The sequence below is a fragment of the Archocentrus centrarchus genome, chromosome 5 (genome assembly GCF_007364275.1).
Source record: "Archocentrus centrarchus isolate MPI-CPG fArcCen1 chromosome 5, fArcCen1, whole genome shotgun sequence".
Taxonomy (NCBI): domain Eukaryota; kingdom Metazoa; phylum Chordata; class Actinopteri; order Cichliformes; family Cichlidae; genus Archocentrus; species Archocentrus centrarchus.
Window position 1 is genome coordinate 5,391,615 of NC_044350.1, and position 18,455 is coordinate 5,410,069.

Here is an 18,455-nt window from a genome sequence, read left to right on the forward strand (position 1 = left end):
GTGCTGGTATCCATTTGGACCTGACTGGATCTGACTGGTCAGAACCAGCAGGCTTGAATTGGGTCTGGCTGAATTTCTCACCTAAACTTGGGTTTGAGTTAATAATGCAGTAGTACTACTTAAAACTTACTAGCTATTTGTGAGCAATACAATTGCAATTTTTTTTTTTAAACTGTATTTGCATTTGGACTCTTAATCAGCAGAATACCAGGATCCCAGTTTAGGTTTGCGCTGAAATATTTTGTGCACAAAACCCACTGGGCTCATATTTTCAGCCCCCCCAGTCAAGCACTGCTGTTTGGTCTTCTGTGTCTAAGTCAGCCCACACTCAACTTCAGCTTGCACTAACCCTGAGATACTCTCTCTGCTCTTTCTTCTGCTTTCCCCTGCAGGAGCCTGTCGCTACTCCTGCCATATATGAAGAACCATTTGCTGACTTCAAGGTTATTCATTTGAATTTAAGCCCACCTTCATCTTCACCTGCTCCATCCATCTTCTCTATTCCTTCCTTCCTCACTGCAAAAATGCTTGTCTCATAACTGACTGCAGCAGTCTCTCCTGACATCTAAAAGTCTAATAAGCAATTTACTACTTGTGATCAATATATGTGGCATTATCTTAAGATGCTACAAGACCTTTATTTTTTAATTCAATGACTCCAAAAATGTTTGGTTTCATTCATACATACTATAAGTATCAAAAACACCTGTTACAGTCATTGTGGTAGTTGTAGGTGGCTGTAGCTCAGTAGGTAGAGCAGGTCACCTACTGATCGGAAGGTCAGGGGTTCGATTCCTGGCTACTCCAGGCTACATGCCAATGTATCCTTGGGCAAGATACTTAACCCCAAGTTGCTCTCCGACCGTTCCGTCGGAGTGTGAATGTGTGTGGATGTTATATAATTAAAAAGCACTTAGCTTAGTTAACATGGAAGTGCTTGTATGAATGTGTGTGCATGGGTAAATATAAAAAAACGTGTTGTATAAGCGCTTTGAGTGCTCTGACTGAGTAGAAAAGCGCTATATAAGAACTAGTCCATTTACCATTACTTGGAGTATGCATATCAGGCTATGTCTGCAGCCAGATTTGTTTTTTGGAGCCAGAAGTGACCAAGAGGGTCTACAGTCGGATCTGCCCCTCGCTCATCACTTTCAGTTTCAAAACACCGACATTTCCATCCATCCATCCATTCTCCTCCGCTTATCCTGTTCAGGGTCACGGGCGGGCTGGAGCCTATCCCAGATGTCATAGGGCAAAAGGCAGGGTACACCCTGTACAGGTCGCCAGTGGTGAAAATGCTAGTCTCAAGTACTTTAACAGGACTTTACAAACTACTGGGTGATGTCACAGTGGCTCTCTTAGCTAGCTTAGGTATCACAGTGCTTCCATAAAATACGCTGCTCCAAAAAATGAAAGGAACACTTTGAAAACACATCAAATCTCAAAGGGGAGAAAATGCTGAATATCTACACTGATCTGGAGTGGATAATGTGTCAGGAACTAAAGGATGCCACATCATTTGATGGAAATGAAAATTATCAGCCTGAGGGCTGAATTCAAAGACGCCCCTGAAGCCGTGCATTGTCGTGCACCAGGAGGCATCCAGGACCCACTGCACCAGCGTAAGGTCTGACAATGGGTCCAAGGATTTCATCCTGATACCTAATAGCAGTCAGGGTGCCATTGCCTAGCCTGTAGAGGTGCGTCCCTCCATGGATACGTCTTCCCAGACCATCACTGACCTACCACCAAACCGGTCATGCTAAACGATGTTACAGGCAGCATAATGTTCTCCACAGCTTCTCCGGACCCTTTCCTGTCCGTCACATGTGCTCAGGGTGAAACTGCTCTCATCTGCAAAAAGTACCGGGTGCTAGTGGTGGACCTGCCAATTCTGGTGTTCTAGGGCAAATGCCAGTCAGGCTCCATGGTGCCAGGCACCTCTGACCCTCAGGCCACCCTCATAAAGTCTGTTTCTGATTGTTTGGTCAGATACATTTACACCAGTGGCATGCTGGAGGTCATTTTGCAGGGTGCTGGGAGTGCTCATCCGGTTTCCTCCTTGCACAAAGGAGCAGATGCCAGTCCTGCTGATGGGTTAAGGACCTTCTATAGCTCTGTCCAGCTTTCCAAGAGTAACTGCCCCTCTCTTGGAATCTCTTCCATGCTCTTGAGACTGTGTTGGGAGACTTAACAAACCCTCTGGCAATGACACACCAGTGGTATCAATGTGCCATCCTAGAGGAGTTGGACTACGTGTGCAACCTCTGTAGGGTTCAGGTATCGCCTCGTGTACTAACACTGACCCTAGCCAAATACAAAACTAGTGAAAAAAGTCAGAAAAGATGAGGAGGGAAAAAATGTCAGTGGTCTCCACCTGTAAAGCCATTCCTGTTTTGGGAGTTGTGCCATTGTTGCTCCTCTAGTGCAACAAAGCGGGAATGGAAATTTCATTACCACCCAAGGAGCTGAAACTGATTAACAACCCCCTCTGCTACTTAACTGACCAGATCGATATCCCAGAAGTTTAACTTCCCTGATGCTATACTCTGATTAAAAAAGTGTTCCTTTAATTGTTTTGAGCAGTGTACTTAATTTCCATTCCTCCTCACCTCCATCCAAATGACTGTCGCCGTGTGATGTCAGCGTTTTGATCCTGTGTCTGTACGTGCACCAGAAGGAGCTCGGGGAGAGGAGGCCTCAGCCGAGAGCAGCCTCGGAGGAGGAGCAGGAACGGGATACCGTGGCCTGCATGAGAGAAACCCATCTGGGCATCGAACGCAAGTGTTCCAGCATGACGGTCAGCTCCACGTCCAGCCTGGAGGCCGAGGTCGACTTCACTGTCATCACTGACCTCCACTCGGGCATGGAGGACTTTTCTAAGGGTGTGCCAGAACTGGGGGAGAGGGAGCGACAACCAGAGGTGGGCAGGGAGGACTTTGAGGAGACTTCCAGGTTCTACTCTGCCCGTCTAATGGGCTCCCGGGACAAGTCTCCCATAGATGAGAGGCTGCCTGAGGAGGGGATGCATCATGAGGTAGAATGTATTTATACTTATTCACCGTCGTCATCACCCACTGGCTTCACCCTGCCTGGCTGGACTTCAGTAGCCACTGGTGCATTTTTTTTGTTGGACCATGTTGTGTTGCTTAAGTTTTGTTGGTTCTTAATTTTGTTCAAACTTTGTTTTATTTGTGATGTATTAATAAATGGAGCATTCACCCATTTTACTTTTGTTGAACTTGGTGTTTCTTTGAATTCCCCTGTCATATCACTTGCATGTTGTCATCCAAACAGACTAATAAAAATGCATTTCACAGCTTGTTCCTTTAAGTTTTTTTTTTCTTTAAATATGCTGCCTTCAAGAACAGCTTTGAAGTGTTCAGGTGAGAAATTGCTTGCTGCTCTTTGACTGTATTGTGCTGTCTGTATTTGACACAGCCTCCTGTGGCAAAGAAAGACCCCAGCGCTGTGAGTGTCGCCCACAAGCTGAAAAGAGTCGACACCAAGACGGAGACGCACACAAATGGATCAGAAGTCCACCCCAATATCATGAATGTCTCTCCACAGGTAAACCAAAAGCAAAAGCAGTAGAAACTCTTTGATTTTCTATTCTTGCTTTGTTATTTACTGTGTATACTGTGATGCTTTTGACAGCATCTCCACAGTTTTAGCCAGTGACTGACAATGTTACTCTCAGTAAGGTATTTAAAAACATAAACGTATTCATAATAGTGCAAATGGTAACCCACTAGTATTTCATTTATCAGATATCATGCTATATACTGTGACACCTCTAGTACGCATATTTTTTGGATCCCACACAGGCATGTGTATTTAGGGAGAGAAAAAGAGACGGATTAAAAAAAGAGTTGTTAACTCAGACCTAATTGAATAGTTTGATTTTGGGAAATACAAATATGCATTTTTTTCATGTTCACCTTTAAACTAGTTGTGCGTGTCATAGAAGCCAACACATTTCAAAAGGAGCGGTCTCTGTTTCCAGTTTGGATTGCACTCTTCACAGTTTCACTACCGCTTAGTGAGTAGTTGGTGACAAATTACGGGAGACCTGCTATCATCCAAAACTGTCACGAGGATGTTTTTGGTGCAGCACTTCTTTGTGACCAGTTTCACCTTTTCACAGCAAGCTGGTTACCAGGGGTTCAATAACTGGCCTCTAGGCAGGCCTCTGGGGCTTTAGCAGTCGAATTCACAGGGACTGACAGCAACCACTCACAATCAGTCGAGGAACACTCGCTTTTCCCTAGTTGCCAGGTGACTGCCAACTGTTTTTTTGGCCCATGTGACTGGGGCCAAAATACCAAAGCTGCAGCCGCTAGCCTGTTAGCTTTTGGGGAATGGGGAAACAGCAGTCCTGGCTTTGTAAAAAAGTAGCAAAATCCAGCTACCCACACCTCTGAAGTGTAAAAGTTCATCTTTGCTTTAATCTGTACAAACATCAGAGTATTAATAACAGTGTTGGGGTTTTAACAAGAGCTTACCTGCCAGGCTATTTGTCAGTCAGTCTGCTTTGACTGTCTGGCAAATTCAGGATGGAAGTCACTGTTGTCTTTACACTTTGATATTTGCATAGCTTTAATATTCAAGATATAACATGTTAATTACTGAGCTTTGGGTGTGCCTGTAGGTGGATTTCAGTACATTTGGACTGAGCTAAGCTTCTTTCATAAGTAGCCCACAAATGTAAGAATTGTAACAATCTACTCCTCTGATTCTCAGGAAGAAGATGAAGGTATGTTTTCCCCAAATTACAAAGTATTTACTTTCATATTTTCTTACATTTGTACAATGTTGGGATGAATATCATGTGTACTTTAAATACATGACATATTTTACAGGTGAGTGCTCATACATTAAGCTGCATTACTGGCAGAAAGAGAAAATGAGGACAATACCCATTATAGGATCAGTTCCATCAGTCACCATCAAAGTGACTGGCAATGAAGAATTTCTTATTTGTACGGCGCTCCGCAGACTTGATTAGAGAAAAAAAGCGCTTTCTTTGAGCTGCAGTGACATGTTGGTCATATTCCCCAGACGCGGATGGAATAATAGCGTCATTATGAAGTGATTAAAGTATTGACAGTGTATTAATGAGGATGATGAAAGCAGGTGCGAATCCCATTCATCTCCGGAGGCAGAGATTTGAGTGCCGGCTGACTGTCCCACAGGAGCCTTATTAAAATGTAATCATTTCTGGGCTCTTTAGCCATTCAGCTAATAGTGTGGATGAACTCAGGCAGCGATGTAGAGAGGGTGCCTTTGAAGTGCCACATCAGCGTTGAGTCACATTTTCAAAGATGTCAGAGTAAGCCACAGCACAGAGTGTGTGCACGTATGTATCTGAGGCAAACTGGAGACTGACGTCACCTATGGGCAGATTCAGATCTTCATCAGCGGCACTGTACAGCCAGCAGAGGGAGACATGCTTTATCTGTTGTATTGGGTTTCTGAACAAAAGCACAAAGGCTCAGCCGCTGCTGCTCGGGTCCGGCTGTCTGCAAAACACTGACAGCAGGCTGTAGTAAAATTCATTGTGCTTTTCCAAAACAATTCATCAAGTACAGTCATGAAAAAAATAGCAGCATCTAATCTCATTTGAACCTCTGATGTATGTGGTCTTCTGTTCTCTTTGCTACTGAAGTACCATCATCGCAGAATCTAAAGAGAGATGTGGATTTTGGGTGCCTATGAGTCTGACAAGGAAAATCAAAAATATTTGAAATAATTATTTAAGTGTTGGTGTGGTAGATTGTCATTTTAGAAAATTAAGCCAAATGGTTGGTGGCAAAGTGTTATGCATCTACAATCAGAAACAGGCTGTATATACACTCACACTTTAATATTCAACTGCTTGTTAGTGCAAATATCTAATCAGGTATGTAAATGTAAAGGCATCAATCCAGTGCATTTAGGCATGTAAACATGGTCAAGATATCAAAGTCAGCATCAGAATGGGGACGAAAGTTGATCTAAGTAACTCTGAATGTGGCATGGATCACAAACTGTTGATCTACTGGGATTTTCCTGCACAGCCATCTCCTCACTTTACAGAGAAACGTCTGAAAAAAATACCTTGCTGATGTCGGAGGAGAATGGTTGGACTGCTTTGAGCTGACAGGAAGGCAACAGTAACTCAAATAACTACTCATTACAACCAAGGTATACAGAAAAGCGTCTCTGAATGCAGACAGACTGCTGTCAGCTAAGAACAGGAAACTGCAGTTTGCATGGGCTCACCAGAATTGAACAATAGAAAATTTCTTGGTGATTTCTGCTGCAATATTCAGATCAGAATTTGGAATAAACAACGTGAAAGCATGGATCCTGCCCTGTATCACAGGTTCAGGCTGCGTGTGGTGTTATGGTGTATGGGGATATTTTCATGCTACACTTTGGAGAAGCATGAAAAGTGATCTCTTGTAAAATTCTTTTTAAGAGCAATGAACACATTAAAGCATCAGTTGGCTTAAAACTCAGTTTGGCATGTCGCAGTAATATTTTTACAGATGCACAGAAATAAACAGCAGAACCTCTGTGTGATGCAGTTTAGATTGCTTTCACTGTAACTAATGGCATTAATAAGCTTTAGACAGGAAGTCAGCACTGACAGCGGCTCTTTTTCACAACAGACGTTTGGACTTGACAGGAAAAACAGGTGAAACCAATTAGAAGAAACTGTCCCAACAGCCGTGACATTGGGCCAACGAACACACTGAACCAGCTCAGTTAAGGTGCTCGTTATGTTGGTTTATAGCAGCTTGTCCTGTTACGACATGCCAAAATGTCTGCAGCGAAGGTCCAGCCCTGGAACTGTAACTGACTGAGGTGCAGCCGTTATTCAGGTTACTGAATGCAACCATTAAGTTCCTGCTGTAACGTGTTAGAATGGCTGCTGTGGGAACGGCCCAGCAGTCTGTGTCCTAATTTCAGCTTATATACCGGCTCTAGGATGCAGCGTGTTCACTTTACAAAGTTACAGATTAAGCAGACATTGTTTGCATCGGTTTAGAAAAGTATGCTTGTAAAATATTTTGTGTCTTTGTGAAGTAGTATTTTAAAATTGCATATAATTTGACAGGTTTCCTCTTGTCCGGGATTCTTCATTGAGATTTCTATGAAGCTACAGTGATCCAGATGTTTCTACACATTTTTTTACAGGAATAAAAAAAAAACAAAAAACAGCCACGCTGAACATCAGAATGAGAATCGCAATGCTTTATTGTTTGGTTACAGATGCTCAATTTAAATCTAAATATGAAAGATAGAAATGTAAACTCTCTCTCTATTAAAAAAAGTAAGTAAAAACTAAAGTGTTCAATGTTAAATCCACTACAATTAGTGGAGAACAAAACCGCACTGTTTTGTCTATTTCAAATATGCACTAATGCTCCTTTGTATGATCACAGATTGTATTTTAGAGGCTTATTAAAGACCGTTAATAAGGGCCATTTCTTCTTTTCTCAGAACTATGGAGTCATCAGCCCACAGGAGGCTCCTGCTGCTGTTAAAGAAAATGGCTCCCCTGTAAGTATCTTTGATGAGGAACTGAGTGTGTGTGTATCCACAGTGAAAAACTAGCCATTGTTCCACTGCTTTCCTCTCTTCTTGCCTTGGCCTTTATTTCATATCCTTCTGCATAAGCTTTGAATGAAAAATGTTTCAAAGGCAAATGTTTGCAGGGCTTCGTTCCCACTTTGCCAGTATCTGATATCCTGATAATGACTCAGTTTTATGTAATATAGTATGTCGATTCAAACATTTACATTCTGTAGCAGTGACAGAATAACTGATTTCTCTGAGTGCTCATTATATTTTTGTGCCTTTTGGTTGGGTTTAATTTTTTTGTTGAAATACTGTAAATGCTGGATTTACAGAGTTGTTTTTGAAGATGTGGGCAAGTACCATTGAAAAGAGGCTGTGCGACCAATCAGCATATCTCATTTCATGTGAAGAAACAGACTTTAAAATTACATTTCGGCTTTATGCTAAATTGTTTACGTAAACTTTTAAAATCTTTTTTAAGAAGTCTATGAAGAGAGGGAGTGCTTGACACACATACAGATATATTTCCAATTAGGGATGCCCTCTGCTCACCATTCCATTGCCTATCCAGAGCTTCCTGTATTAAAGAGTGGCTGTATTTACATTATGTGGCCTCTGTCCAACCGAGACAGAATGCAAGACATCATACTCTGAAAGTCGTGCCCACTGGAGGGAAAAACCCCACAACAAAAGCCCCAGAACACACGACTGAGGGCTGGAACACCTGGAGCTGGCTAAAAAGTTCACTACTAGACCTAGCAGCTGCATTCGGTGTTTCTCCTCACATTACACATTGTTGGAGTGAAAGATGTGATCAATTCACGAGTGAACAATTTCCCGTCTCTTATTTTGAAAGTTCAGTTGCTGCTAATCAGTTAGCACTGACCCATCCCGTCTCATGCTTTCCTATTGGTTAGCAACAATAAGCTTTGTTCTGCTCTGGTGGAGTTTGACTCCATCCATGGGATGGTGGAGCGGATTTTTATTTACTGTCCAAAAGTATATACAGTATGATGAGATTCATGGATTTATTCGAGAAAGCGTGGGTGCACCACCTTTTTGCATGCACATGCATGAATGTGTGCCCCCCGCCCCCGCTACTGCTACAAACTGTCATTCTATTGGAAATCATTACAAGTAGTGTCTGTTAGTGGATGTATTTTTTTTGTTTTAAATATAATTTTTTATAAGCTATTCAAATGACTTTTTTATTTTTTTTTTAGAACAGAGCATTTGACTTGTCACTTAGAAAATTCTTGCATCATCACTGTCAGTGGCAGTATTATTACCAGCAGCTGATAAAGTGAGTTTTGTTGACTTAGGCCTCTGGTGCACATAAACCCTGATGACACTTAACAGATTTCAGCTCTCTGATATTCATCCCGGGAGGCTGAGACCCCCCCCCCCCCGCCCGGCTGGCAGAACAGTATATGTTGTGTATGAGCATGTTTGTGCCTTTGGGTCCTTCCATTAGTGTATGATTGCTCTCTAATGAATGTGCTGCAGGTAAAAGCCAGCACCCAGGGGAGAGAGTCTGTCGTGTCCCCACTGACCATCACTGCTGAGAGTGTCACCTCAGCAACCACGACACAAGTTACCAAGGTAACACCTCATGAGTTCCTATGGTTACAGTTTGACGACCGGAGCATACAGTCAGCGTCACCACATCTGTATCCGTTACCCATCCTTGTACACACGCTGGAGACGACCAAATATATAATTTGATATTTAACAGGAAACTGCATTTAATATGTTAACAGTGTATTGTGAGAAGGCTATCAACTCCAATAGGCTTTACATCGGTACTAATAACACAAATCATTATTTCCTTCATCTCTCTATTAGGACTAATTTACTGTTAAACAATAATGATTCAGTCTTTTTCCACTTCATCAAGACTTTTATTGCACAAAAGATACATTTTTTGGAGTTTTTCAAGAGGGCAGTTTTGTCATTTCATGCTTAAAAGGCTAAAGAGTCTCACTCTAAATAAACTGAATGGGCCTGTGTAAATTGCGTAGGTGGATGCAGATAAAATAGGCTACAACAGTGATACCTCACTGCTTTCTCCATCGAGTGCAATTTTATACGATTCATTAAATTTCCTTCTTCTGGTATTCATTCCACAGACTGTGAAAGGAGGCTACTCAGAGACCAGGATCGAGAAAAGGATTATAATCACAGGAGATGACGATGTGGACCAACATCAGGTGAGAAACACTTGCAGCGTGTGTCCAACAACTCACAAAGCACTGGAAGTTTGGATGAGAGGGTTATTAAACGTGTTGGTGGTTTTTATGTCCCAGGCGCTTGCCATGGCAATCCAAGAGGCAAAGCAGCAGCATCCTGACATGCTGGTGACAAAAGCAGTGGTTATCAGGGAAACAGAGTCGCCCACTGAGGAGCTGCAGCAGAAAGCAGAGGTACAGGAACTCTGTGCTTTTTAAGGATTACTTAAAGCGCCCGACAGGCACAGAGCTTCTGTTTAGACTTGAGGTTTCTTGCTGGAAGGTTAACCAAATGATTACAAAGAGATGCAAAACAAGCACACAGAGATAGAAAACTACAGAGGGTCAGGAAAATGCAAAGTGACTCCAAAGAAATGCAAAACAACTATAACACGTTGGGAAATGACTGCAAAGAGACATAAAACAACTAGATGAGATACAAAATAACTACAAAGAAGATAACAGATGATTACAGAGGGGTGCCAAATGGCTATAATGATATAAAAAATATAAAGACAAAGTTGCTACAGAAGGAAGAGAAAATGCCTTTAAAGAGATGCCAAATACCTACATAAAGATACAACTACAGACCTCGACATATATGACCAAGAAGATACAAAATAAGTTTAGACATAAGATGCACATACATTACAAAGAAGTGCAAAATGACTACAAACTTATACAAAATTGCTACAAATAGGTCCAAATGAAGATAAATAAAATGTATAGTGCTGTAACATGGCGAAAAAGAAATGCCAAAACACTGCAAAGGGAGGTAAAGTAGTTGGAGGTCTAAGATGCACATATGAGACATAAAGTGATATGAAGTGACTCAAAATGACTAAAAAGATGTAAAAGGACTAATGAGATGAGAAATGACCACAAAGACCTACAAAAATGCTGAACTGCTACAAAGGGATGCAAAATATAGACAAAAAGATGCAAAATGACTTGAAAGAGATCCCAAATCTCAACTACAAAGAGAGGTAAAATGCATTTAGAGACTAAACCTACTACAAAATGCAAACCCTATAAAGCAACGCATAATAACCATAAAGATGAAAATTAACAAGGTAATGCCAAAAAAGGTGCAAAACAGATGCAAAACGTCTAATTCTGTTTCTCTCTGGCTCCTCCCCTCCTGCTGCACCTGAACCAGACACTCTGTTTGATTTCCTCATTCATAAAGCTGCTATCAAAGTAAATTAATGTGCAGAAGTTTACATTTTTACAACCACTGATCCACACAAAACTGTACTGAATTTTTTTTTAAGTCTATAAAAGCTGAGACATTTCTTGTTTTTCCCTTACTGATAAAACTTTACATTCTTTTAAGACTTGGAAAGCTGCCTTGCTTAACTCTTAATATTAACAGCTATGCCTGTAAGAAAGCACTTATCAGTGAAGGCTGATATTAGATCAAATAAAGGGTTAAACTGGGGAACACTAAAGCATGGTGTTCTCTAAATCGTGGCTCCATTGATGGTGATGATGGCCAAAGTCATCTTAAATGATCGTAAAGGAGTTAAATGAATACAGAGATACAAAGATGTCAAATTAGTTTGACAGTGTCTAACGATTACAAATGGAAGGCACAGTGCAGACAAACTAATGCTAAATAACTACAAAAAGATGTAAAACAAATACGAGCTCCTAAATGACCACAGGTGAGCAAAATAAATGTAAATAAATATGTGCAGACATAAAATGAGGGATGCAAAATGACTGCACAGAGAAATGGCCACAAGGATTCTGAATTACTTCAGTGATGCAGCTCAGTGGCCAAGAGTGAGCACGTGCCTGTTCACCACAGATCATTATATGCTGTGTTGTGGTTGCAGTCCTGATTGAACATGGTGGCTCCTGAGACGGGGGACAGGAGAGGACCCTCCAGCTGTGTGTCTCCTGCCCCGCCCTGCAATATGCCACCAACCCGCAAAGAGGACTCTCTTCCCCACTGTGTACACACCGACACAAGAACAGACTGCGCTCCATGAAGCAGTAGACCTCCGCTCCTTTTTTCCCTTTAGACATACCAACTGTGACTCGGCCTCTAATCCGACCCGGCATCCCATCCTGTCTTGTTCCAGCCAATCCCAGCCTTCCACCCTCTAGTGGAAAGAGGAGAAATCTTCTGTTGGAAGATTCAACACTTTACTTCCATATTATTTAATGTAACATGTTTTGGCTCATTTGAAGCGATGAGGTGTCATATTTCACACTTTGTATTTAAAGGTCGCACACATCTGCCCTGTGCTGCTGTCATACGCCATGAAAATATAAAAGAAAAGCAGGGTTAGGTGAAAGCATGGGGACAATGCTGGTGGTATGGGTGGGGAGGGGAGGCGCCAAGTGGCAAGAGCCAGCCTTGTTGTTGGCCACCTCCCAGCCATGACACCTTCAGTATAATCAACTGCTGTCTTATTAGCTTTTTACATTTTTATCTATAGAGGATCTAATTTATGTTCAGTGTTTGCTTGTTTATGAAATAATGTATAATATCAGATGATTATAATCTGCATGATTCAATTAAAAAAAATAGCAGAGGGAATGACAAAAAAACAAAAACATACATGAACATGTTCACATTTGAAACCCTGGAGAAGCTCTGTGGCGGTGGGAACGAGCACCTTTGGAGAAAGTGTAAAATACCGATGGATAGTGGACGAATGCTGAGAGACTGTACTGACACTCCAGAGGACAGCTGGAACTGGTCCCGGGTCTTCAACATACAGGCATCACCGTCCTTGTCCCACTTCACTGTTATCGTTTCATTTTGGTGTCGGCTCGCCGCCAACATAAAGAGATGCTGGTCACGGTTTTAGGATTTTTAGAGGAAATTTTAATATAAATAATGTTCTATTTGTGATATGTATTTACTTTTTTTTTTTTTTCTTACTTGCTTTACTGACTTCCATTGTGAAACAGAGTTTATTTGACATGCTTGTGTTTTTGGAAATTTCAGTCTTCGCGTGAACGTGCTGTAAATTCTCTCTGAAAGAGCGAATCACTCAAAACTCAGAGCTAGTTTTCCAGATTGTGAAACTGGGTCATAAAATATCAGTTTTGACATCGCAGCCACCGGCTGTAAGTTACTAATGTTGGCCACATGTAAAGAGGAAAACAAGCCCTTAACACACAATTGATGTTAGCTGTGTCACGATAACCGTACATTGACGATAGCTGTGATATTTAATAATGAAATTTCAATATAGTGTCAGCAATGCACATATAACAACTTAAATATTCACGTAATTGCTCTTTTTCTGCTCTTGTACAGTTGTAGTTACAGACTTTTATCTGTATGTTCTTTGAGTTTCTTTAATTTGACAAAAATACAGTTCTGAATTAATAGCAAGAGACTAATTAAACTAATTGATAGCATTATTGCTATTGTCTTTAAATTGGGATTTTTTTTAGATATTGAGATATTTTGATTTTTTTTTTAATCACAATAATCATGGTATCATGTCAGCCCTAACAGACATATTATCACATTAGACATTTGTGATAATGAATGTGTTAGCATTTAAGCATCCAGCCACGCAGATCTTGTATTCATTTGTGTTTTTTTTTTTTTTTTGTTCAGCTAATGATTCAAATCCAGCATTCGATCCACGCCAGCTCCCTCTTAGTTCTGGTTTGTTTGTTTTTTTTTCAGTGATTTTGTTTTATTATGAAATTGTCTACTATGCTAACATTGCTAATCTTGATCACAGGTTGAAGCTTAGAATTTAGCAGCATGTGGGTTTATTGAAAGCAGCTAACTTCCAGTGGAAACCATGCTGATTAAAGGAGTTAACCAAAACAGGCGGCTAAAAGGGGCTAACATGCTGAAACTGCTGAGTTTTTTTAAATTTTTTTTTTTACTTTGCATCTTCACACTTTTCTCTTTTGGTTTTGCTTGTAATATAAAACCATTGATCAGAGCAGCTTTAAATAGCAGCTGGTTTTGGTTTGTACATGCATGTTTGCAGACACAGCCTGAAGAGTTCAAGACACAAGATTAACAAGGGTACTTTTATTTTTCTCTTTACTTTTAGATGAACTTTTTGAAATTATGTGTATGAGTTTGTATTTATAGGAGTGGTGGATGTGAACCCCTCCCTGTTCCGCATCACAGACAAAGCGTATAGTATGACATGCGTTAAGTGGCCTCCACCCACGCGGTGTGTTAGTTGTCTCACACTGTAGATCCGTAGATTCTGGGTGACCTTTAATACTATACTATGCATCAGCTATCAAACATGCGAATCCCTGTAATGGAGCCTGACCCACGTTAGCCGTGTTCTCACTGTCACTCTTAACTTTTTGTGCTACTGTTATCTGAAGCAGTGAAGTGCACTGCTTGTGAGATTTGCAATAAGCAGACATTATTCTTATCCTGTGTCCTCTAAAGGGAGAAAACTGTGAACTGTCATGTGTATCAAAGCATAACCAAAACCAACAACACAGAGTTGTAAAATGACATTCAAAGGAATATTTCCATGGCTTTCTTGCCCTTGTCATCTAATCCTCCCATCCCCCGATTTGAACCTGTTGACCTGCTGTTGCTGGTGTTGGTGGAAACAGGAGATTCCCCAAAAATCTGATATATATTTGTATATTCTGTTTTGCTCTGTTTTATTTTATCTGGTCATATGACACTGGACTGTTGAGAAGGCACTTGCTTGCAATGATTGCAGCACATGTACTGTAAACTGCTGGGGGAAAAAAACAAAACAAAAAAGAGCCTGTCTTTGCTGTAGGTTTGGACACACTACTGATGGAAGAGAAACAACTGTAGACACTGGGAGAGAAGCTGTGTACTGCGGCCGAGGTGGTGAGTTGGAGGATGGAGGACCTGTATTTATATATAAATATCCATACTTCTGTGTATTACCTTGTACACTATGTAGAAACTGACAGGAGCAGAAATGTGTTTTTTAGGTGAGGGAAGAGGCAGTAGGTAAAATCTGAAGGACAGCGGTGCAATAGAAATGTCACACGAATGGGTGCCTTATGTTAAGAGTCGTGGTTATGGGAGCAGGAGCCGCAATTATCAGTGCGCGCCTGAAAGTGCTCTTAATCACCACGAGGCAGATGGAGAAACGACCTCTCCTTTCCATCCAAGGTGAAGAGGAGCTGTCTCGAAAACGAATTACTGTCTTGTAAAGAATGTGACTTTCAAGGCAGTCAGAAAAGGAGTCTCTGAATCTGGACCGTTGGTCCTCAACAAGATGAAAAAGCATTTATTGGCCCCATTAAATTTAGAAAACCAGCACAGTACGGATCACAGATGTAAGGTTTTTCCTCTGTGAAGACCATCAAACTGCTCTGCTGTAAAGCCTCCACCTCCAAGTCTCCACTGCCTTTTGCTCTACATTCCCCTAGTGCTTGGTGGTGTATTTGCTGTATTTGCATTCAGTCTTAATGGAAAACATACATGCATAAATAAATGTCTCAGTATAATTCAAACACTGTCTCTGATTTTGAAATGAAGGGAGCGGGATTTCTTTTTGAACTTCTTTTGGAGAAAATGTTTTTTTTCCTTGTGTGACTTGGAATATTTCCATACATTAACAATTCAGCTTGTGAAATAAAGGGCTTCTTTTATAATACCAGACTAATGAAGGATTCTTGCTGTAGTGAAACATGATGGAAGCAGCATTGTTCTGTATTGCCATCTCGTGGCCACATTCAGTACATGCTGTAAAAGTGGGCCGCAGACTCAAGTTACTGTGTGCTCTTAGTGCCACCTAGTGCATTTTTGCAACCACTGAACATGCTCAACATTTTCACTTCAAAAGACACTTGGCACTCACACAGTATCAGGTTATTAGTCATTTTAGTTTGTGAAACATCTGGATAATGCCTTCACAGTATTTACTTACCATGGAGGGTTGCATCAGTTAAATTTTTTTGAAGCACTGCTACGTTCCAGAAGTCAGATTTACTCAGTTGTTGCTTGTATGGAAAGCCAATTAGGCCAGAATTAGTCTTATTATTTTTTTTTTTTTTTCACATGCAGTCTTATGTCACCACATGAAGGGTAGATACTGTAACTGTGTTGCATTGTAGGAAATCTGTTTCCCAATGTTTTTTTTTTGTTTGTTTGTTTTTTGGACTTGACCCATACCAGAGCCTACAACCCAGTAAATCACTGCTTTTATGGAAATCCACTCAGGACTTAGTTTGTCTTTTTCACTGCCCCTTTAATTTTACTGGTATTAATATAGTTGTATGTCACCAGTTGGCAATTACACATGTATATTTAAGGGCTCTGTGGAGTGATGGTAACATGGTGGATTATGGGAATTGTAGGCTCTTATTCTGCATGGTTTATGGGAAAAGAATAATGAATAAATCATGGACACTGCCTAGAGTTAAAAAAACAAAACAAACCTACAGTGCTGTGAAAAGGTATTTGCCTCCTTCCTGATTTCTTAGTTTTTTGCACATTTGTCACACTTAAATGTTTTAGATTATCAAACAAGCTTTAATATTTGACCAAAATAACCTGAGCAAATACAAAATGCAGTTTTTAAATTACGATTTTTAAGCAACTAAAGCTATCCAAACCTACCTGGCCCTGTGGGAAAAAGTAACTGGCCCCTAAACCTAACAAAGGGTTGCACCATCCTTGGCAGCAAGAACTGCAATCAAACATTTGTCATAACTGGCAATGAGTTATTTTAATTCAACCACATTGGAGGGTTTTCAAGCATGAATAGCCTGCTTAAGGTCATGCCAAAGCATTCCAATCAGATTTAAGTGTGGACTTTGACTAGGCCACTCCAAAACCTTAATTAGCTTCTTTTTTGGCCATTCAGAGGCGAACTGGCTGGTGTTCTTTCAGATCATTGTTGTGCTTTATAACCCAAGTGCTCTTGAGCTTCAGGGCACAAACTGATGGCTAGACATTCTCCTTCAGGATTTTCTGGTTAAAAACAGAATTCATGCTCAATTACAGCAAGTCGTCCATGTCCTGAAGTAGCAAAGCAGGCCCAGACCCCATCACACTACCACCACCATGTTTGACTGCTGGTATGATCTTTTTATCAAATGCTGGGTTAGTTTTATGCTGGATGTTAACAGGACACAAACCTTACAGAAAGTTCAACTTTTGTCTCGTCAGTCCACAGAATATTTTCCAAAAAGTCTTGTAAAGTCTTTCCCCTACACTGTAAAAAGGTCAACAGTCCATCAGAAGGCTAATACAGATAGATATTGATGTTCGCATCCACATAAAGTCACCATTTCACACTGGGGAAAACAGTGGTTGGAGACCATGGCACAACAAAAATTACTGTGACTGTGTGCAATGAAGACGCAAACTCGTTGCCTTTTGAAATGGTTGCTTTGAAGATGGGGAGCAGGTCTCCAGTCGCTTGCCGTCAGTTGCCTTCTTCAAAACAACTTTGATACATTCAGCTTGCGTTAGTCTGCTGGAAACAGATTGTTTTCAAACCTTTGCAGATCTGTCTGTGAGTGATTGCAGCCAGAGTCAGACTATGATTGTTTGGAGACTCCCACCAGACAACCTGTGCAGTTGCCTTGGGGGAAGGGGGGGGGGGGGGGGGGGGGGCAGCACGCCCCTGGCCCAGACCTAGCGGGGGCCCGGATGGGAGAGAGAGGAGAGGTGGATAAGATTTCAGGTAGCCAGGCCTCTGTCATGTCCGAGGAGAGGTGGAGAAGGCGGGCCCTCTCCTGATTGTACCCCGATGTGCATGGTGTATGGCCTGATGTGCACAGTATACAGCCCACTATACATCACCCCTCATATATGTTTTACACGTGGGTTTTAAAGGTTGCCACAGTCAGGACTGAGTCATGGTTGATAAAAACCGACTGACTTTAGTGATGTAGTAGGTGTAAAATATTGAATAAAATGTTGTGCTTCATGACTGGCTTTATTTTCACTCTTACATTTAAGTTTATGACACGCAAATTTTCAAGTGGATCGCTGATATTTTCTCCAAGTGTATTGTGGGTAAAACTCAACCGTCCACCAACGTCATCATCAGTCACTTGGCAACAGATTGTAAACTAATTGGAGCATTTTTTCGGACTAAGCTAACTTGAGTGGCACTTCATGACATACACATGCCCGCTGTTGTGGGCATGTGTATATTGTAAAATGATGTTATGATGAGCTTTATTATTTGGGTATAATGGGCCCAGTCATTTGCCGTGCCCCCGGCCCGGCTCTGATTTGTTCCACTAGTGTTGAGGGTGTTGCATGCTTCACCTCTGGGCAACCACTTGGTCACTGCAAGTACTTGCAATTGGTCTCTGACAGTAAAAAATTCAGTGCAATCACTGAGCAACCGCTATGTTTTCCTAGCTGGAGGTTACAAGGAGGTTTGCTGTCCTATTTTTGCTCTAGTGTCACTGAGCCATAACCTGCATGCATGTCTTTGGATTGTGGGAGGAAACTGGAGCACCGGAAAAAAGATAAATGGGCAGAACATACAAACTGCACACAGAGAGGCCCCAGATGTACAAATAAGCTAATAAATAAATAAAATCAAAATAAGACATACTGGAGGTGAAATTGCAACTTATGTAGGACAGATTGTGGATCATTAAGAGAATGGATGAGGACAGGAGGGAATGGAGGTGCTCTGTTTTGAGTAATGGAAAAACAGAACTAATGGTAAATAGTTCTCTTACAGC

The 18,455-nt window shown here is 41.2% G+C and overlaps 1 protein-coding gene across 1 annotated transcript in view; it reads left to right on the forward strand.

The window, feature by feature from the left end:
- LOC115780082 (band 4.1-like protein 1) overlaps nucleotides 1-11,863 on the forward strand; it is a 93,769-nt gene extending 81,906 nt beyond the window's left edge. Inside the window, exons 16-21 of the mRNA XM_030729050.1 lie at nucleotides 3,442-3,570; nucleotides 7,492-7,551; nucleotides 9,076-9,171; nucleotides 9,699-9,779; nucleotides 9,876-9,992; nucleotides 11,639-11,863. Coding sequence (XP_030584910.1) covers nucleotides 3,442-3,570; nucleotides 7,492-7,551; nucleotides 9,076-9,171; nucleotides 9,699-9,779; nucleotides 9,876-9,992; nucleotides 11,639-11,644 — 489 coding nt within the window. The 3' untranslated portion in view covers nucleotides 11,645-11,863. The remainder of the gene's footprint in view (nucleotides 1-3,441; nucleotides 3,571-7,491; nucleotides 7,552-9,075; nucleotides 9,172-9,698; nucleotides 9,780-9,875; nucleotides 9,993-11,638) is intronic.
- The last annotated feature ends 6,592 nt before the right edge of the window (nucleotides 11,864-18,455 follow it).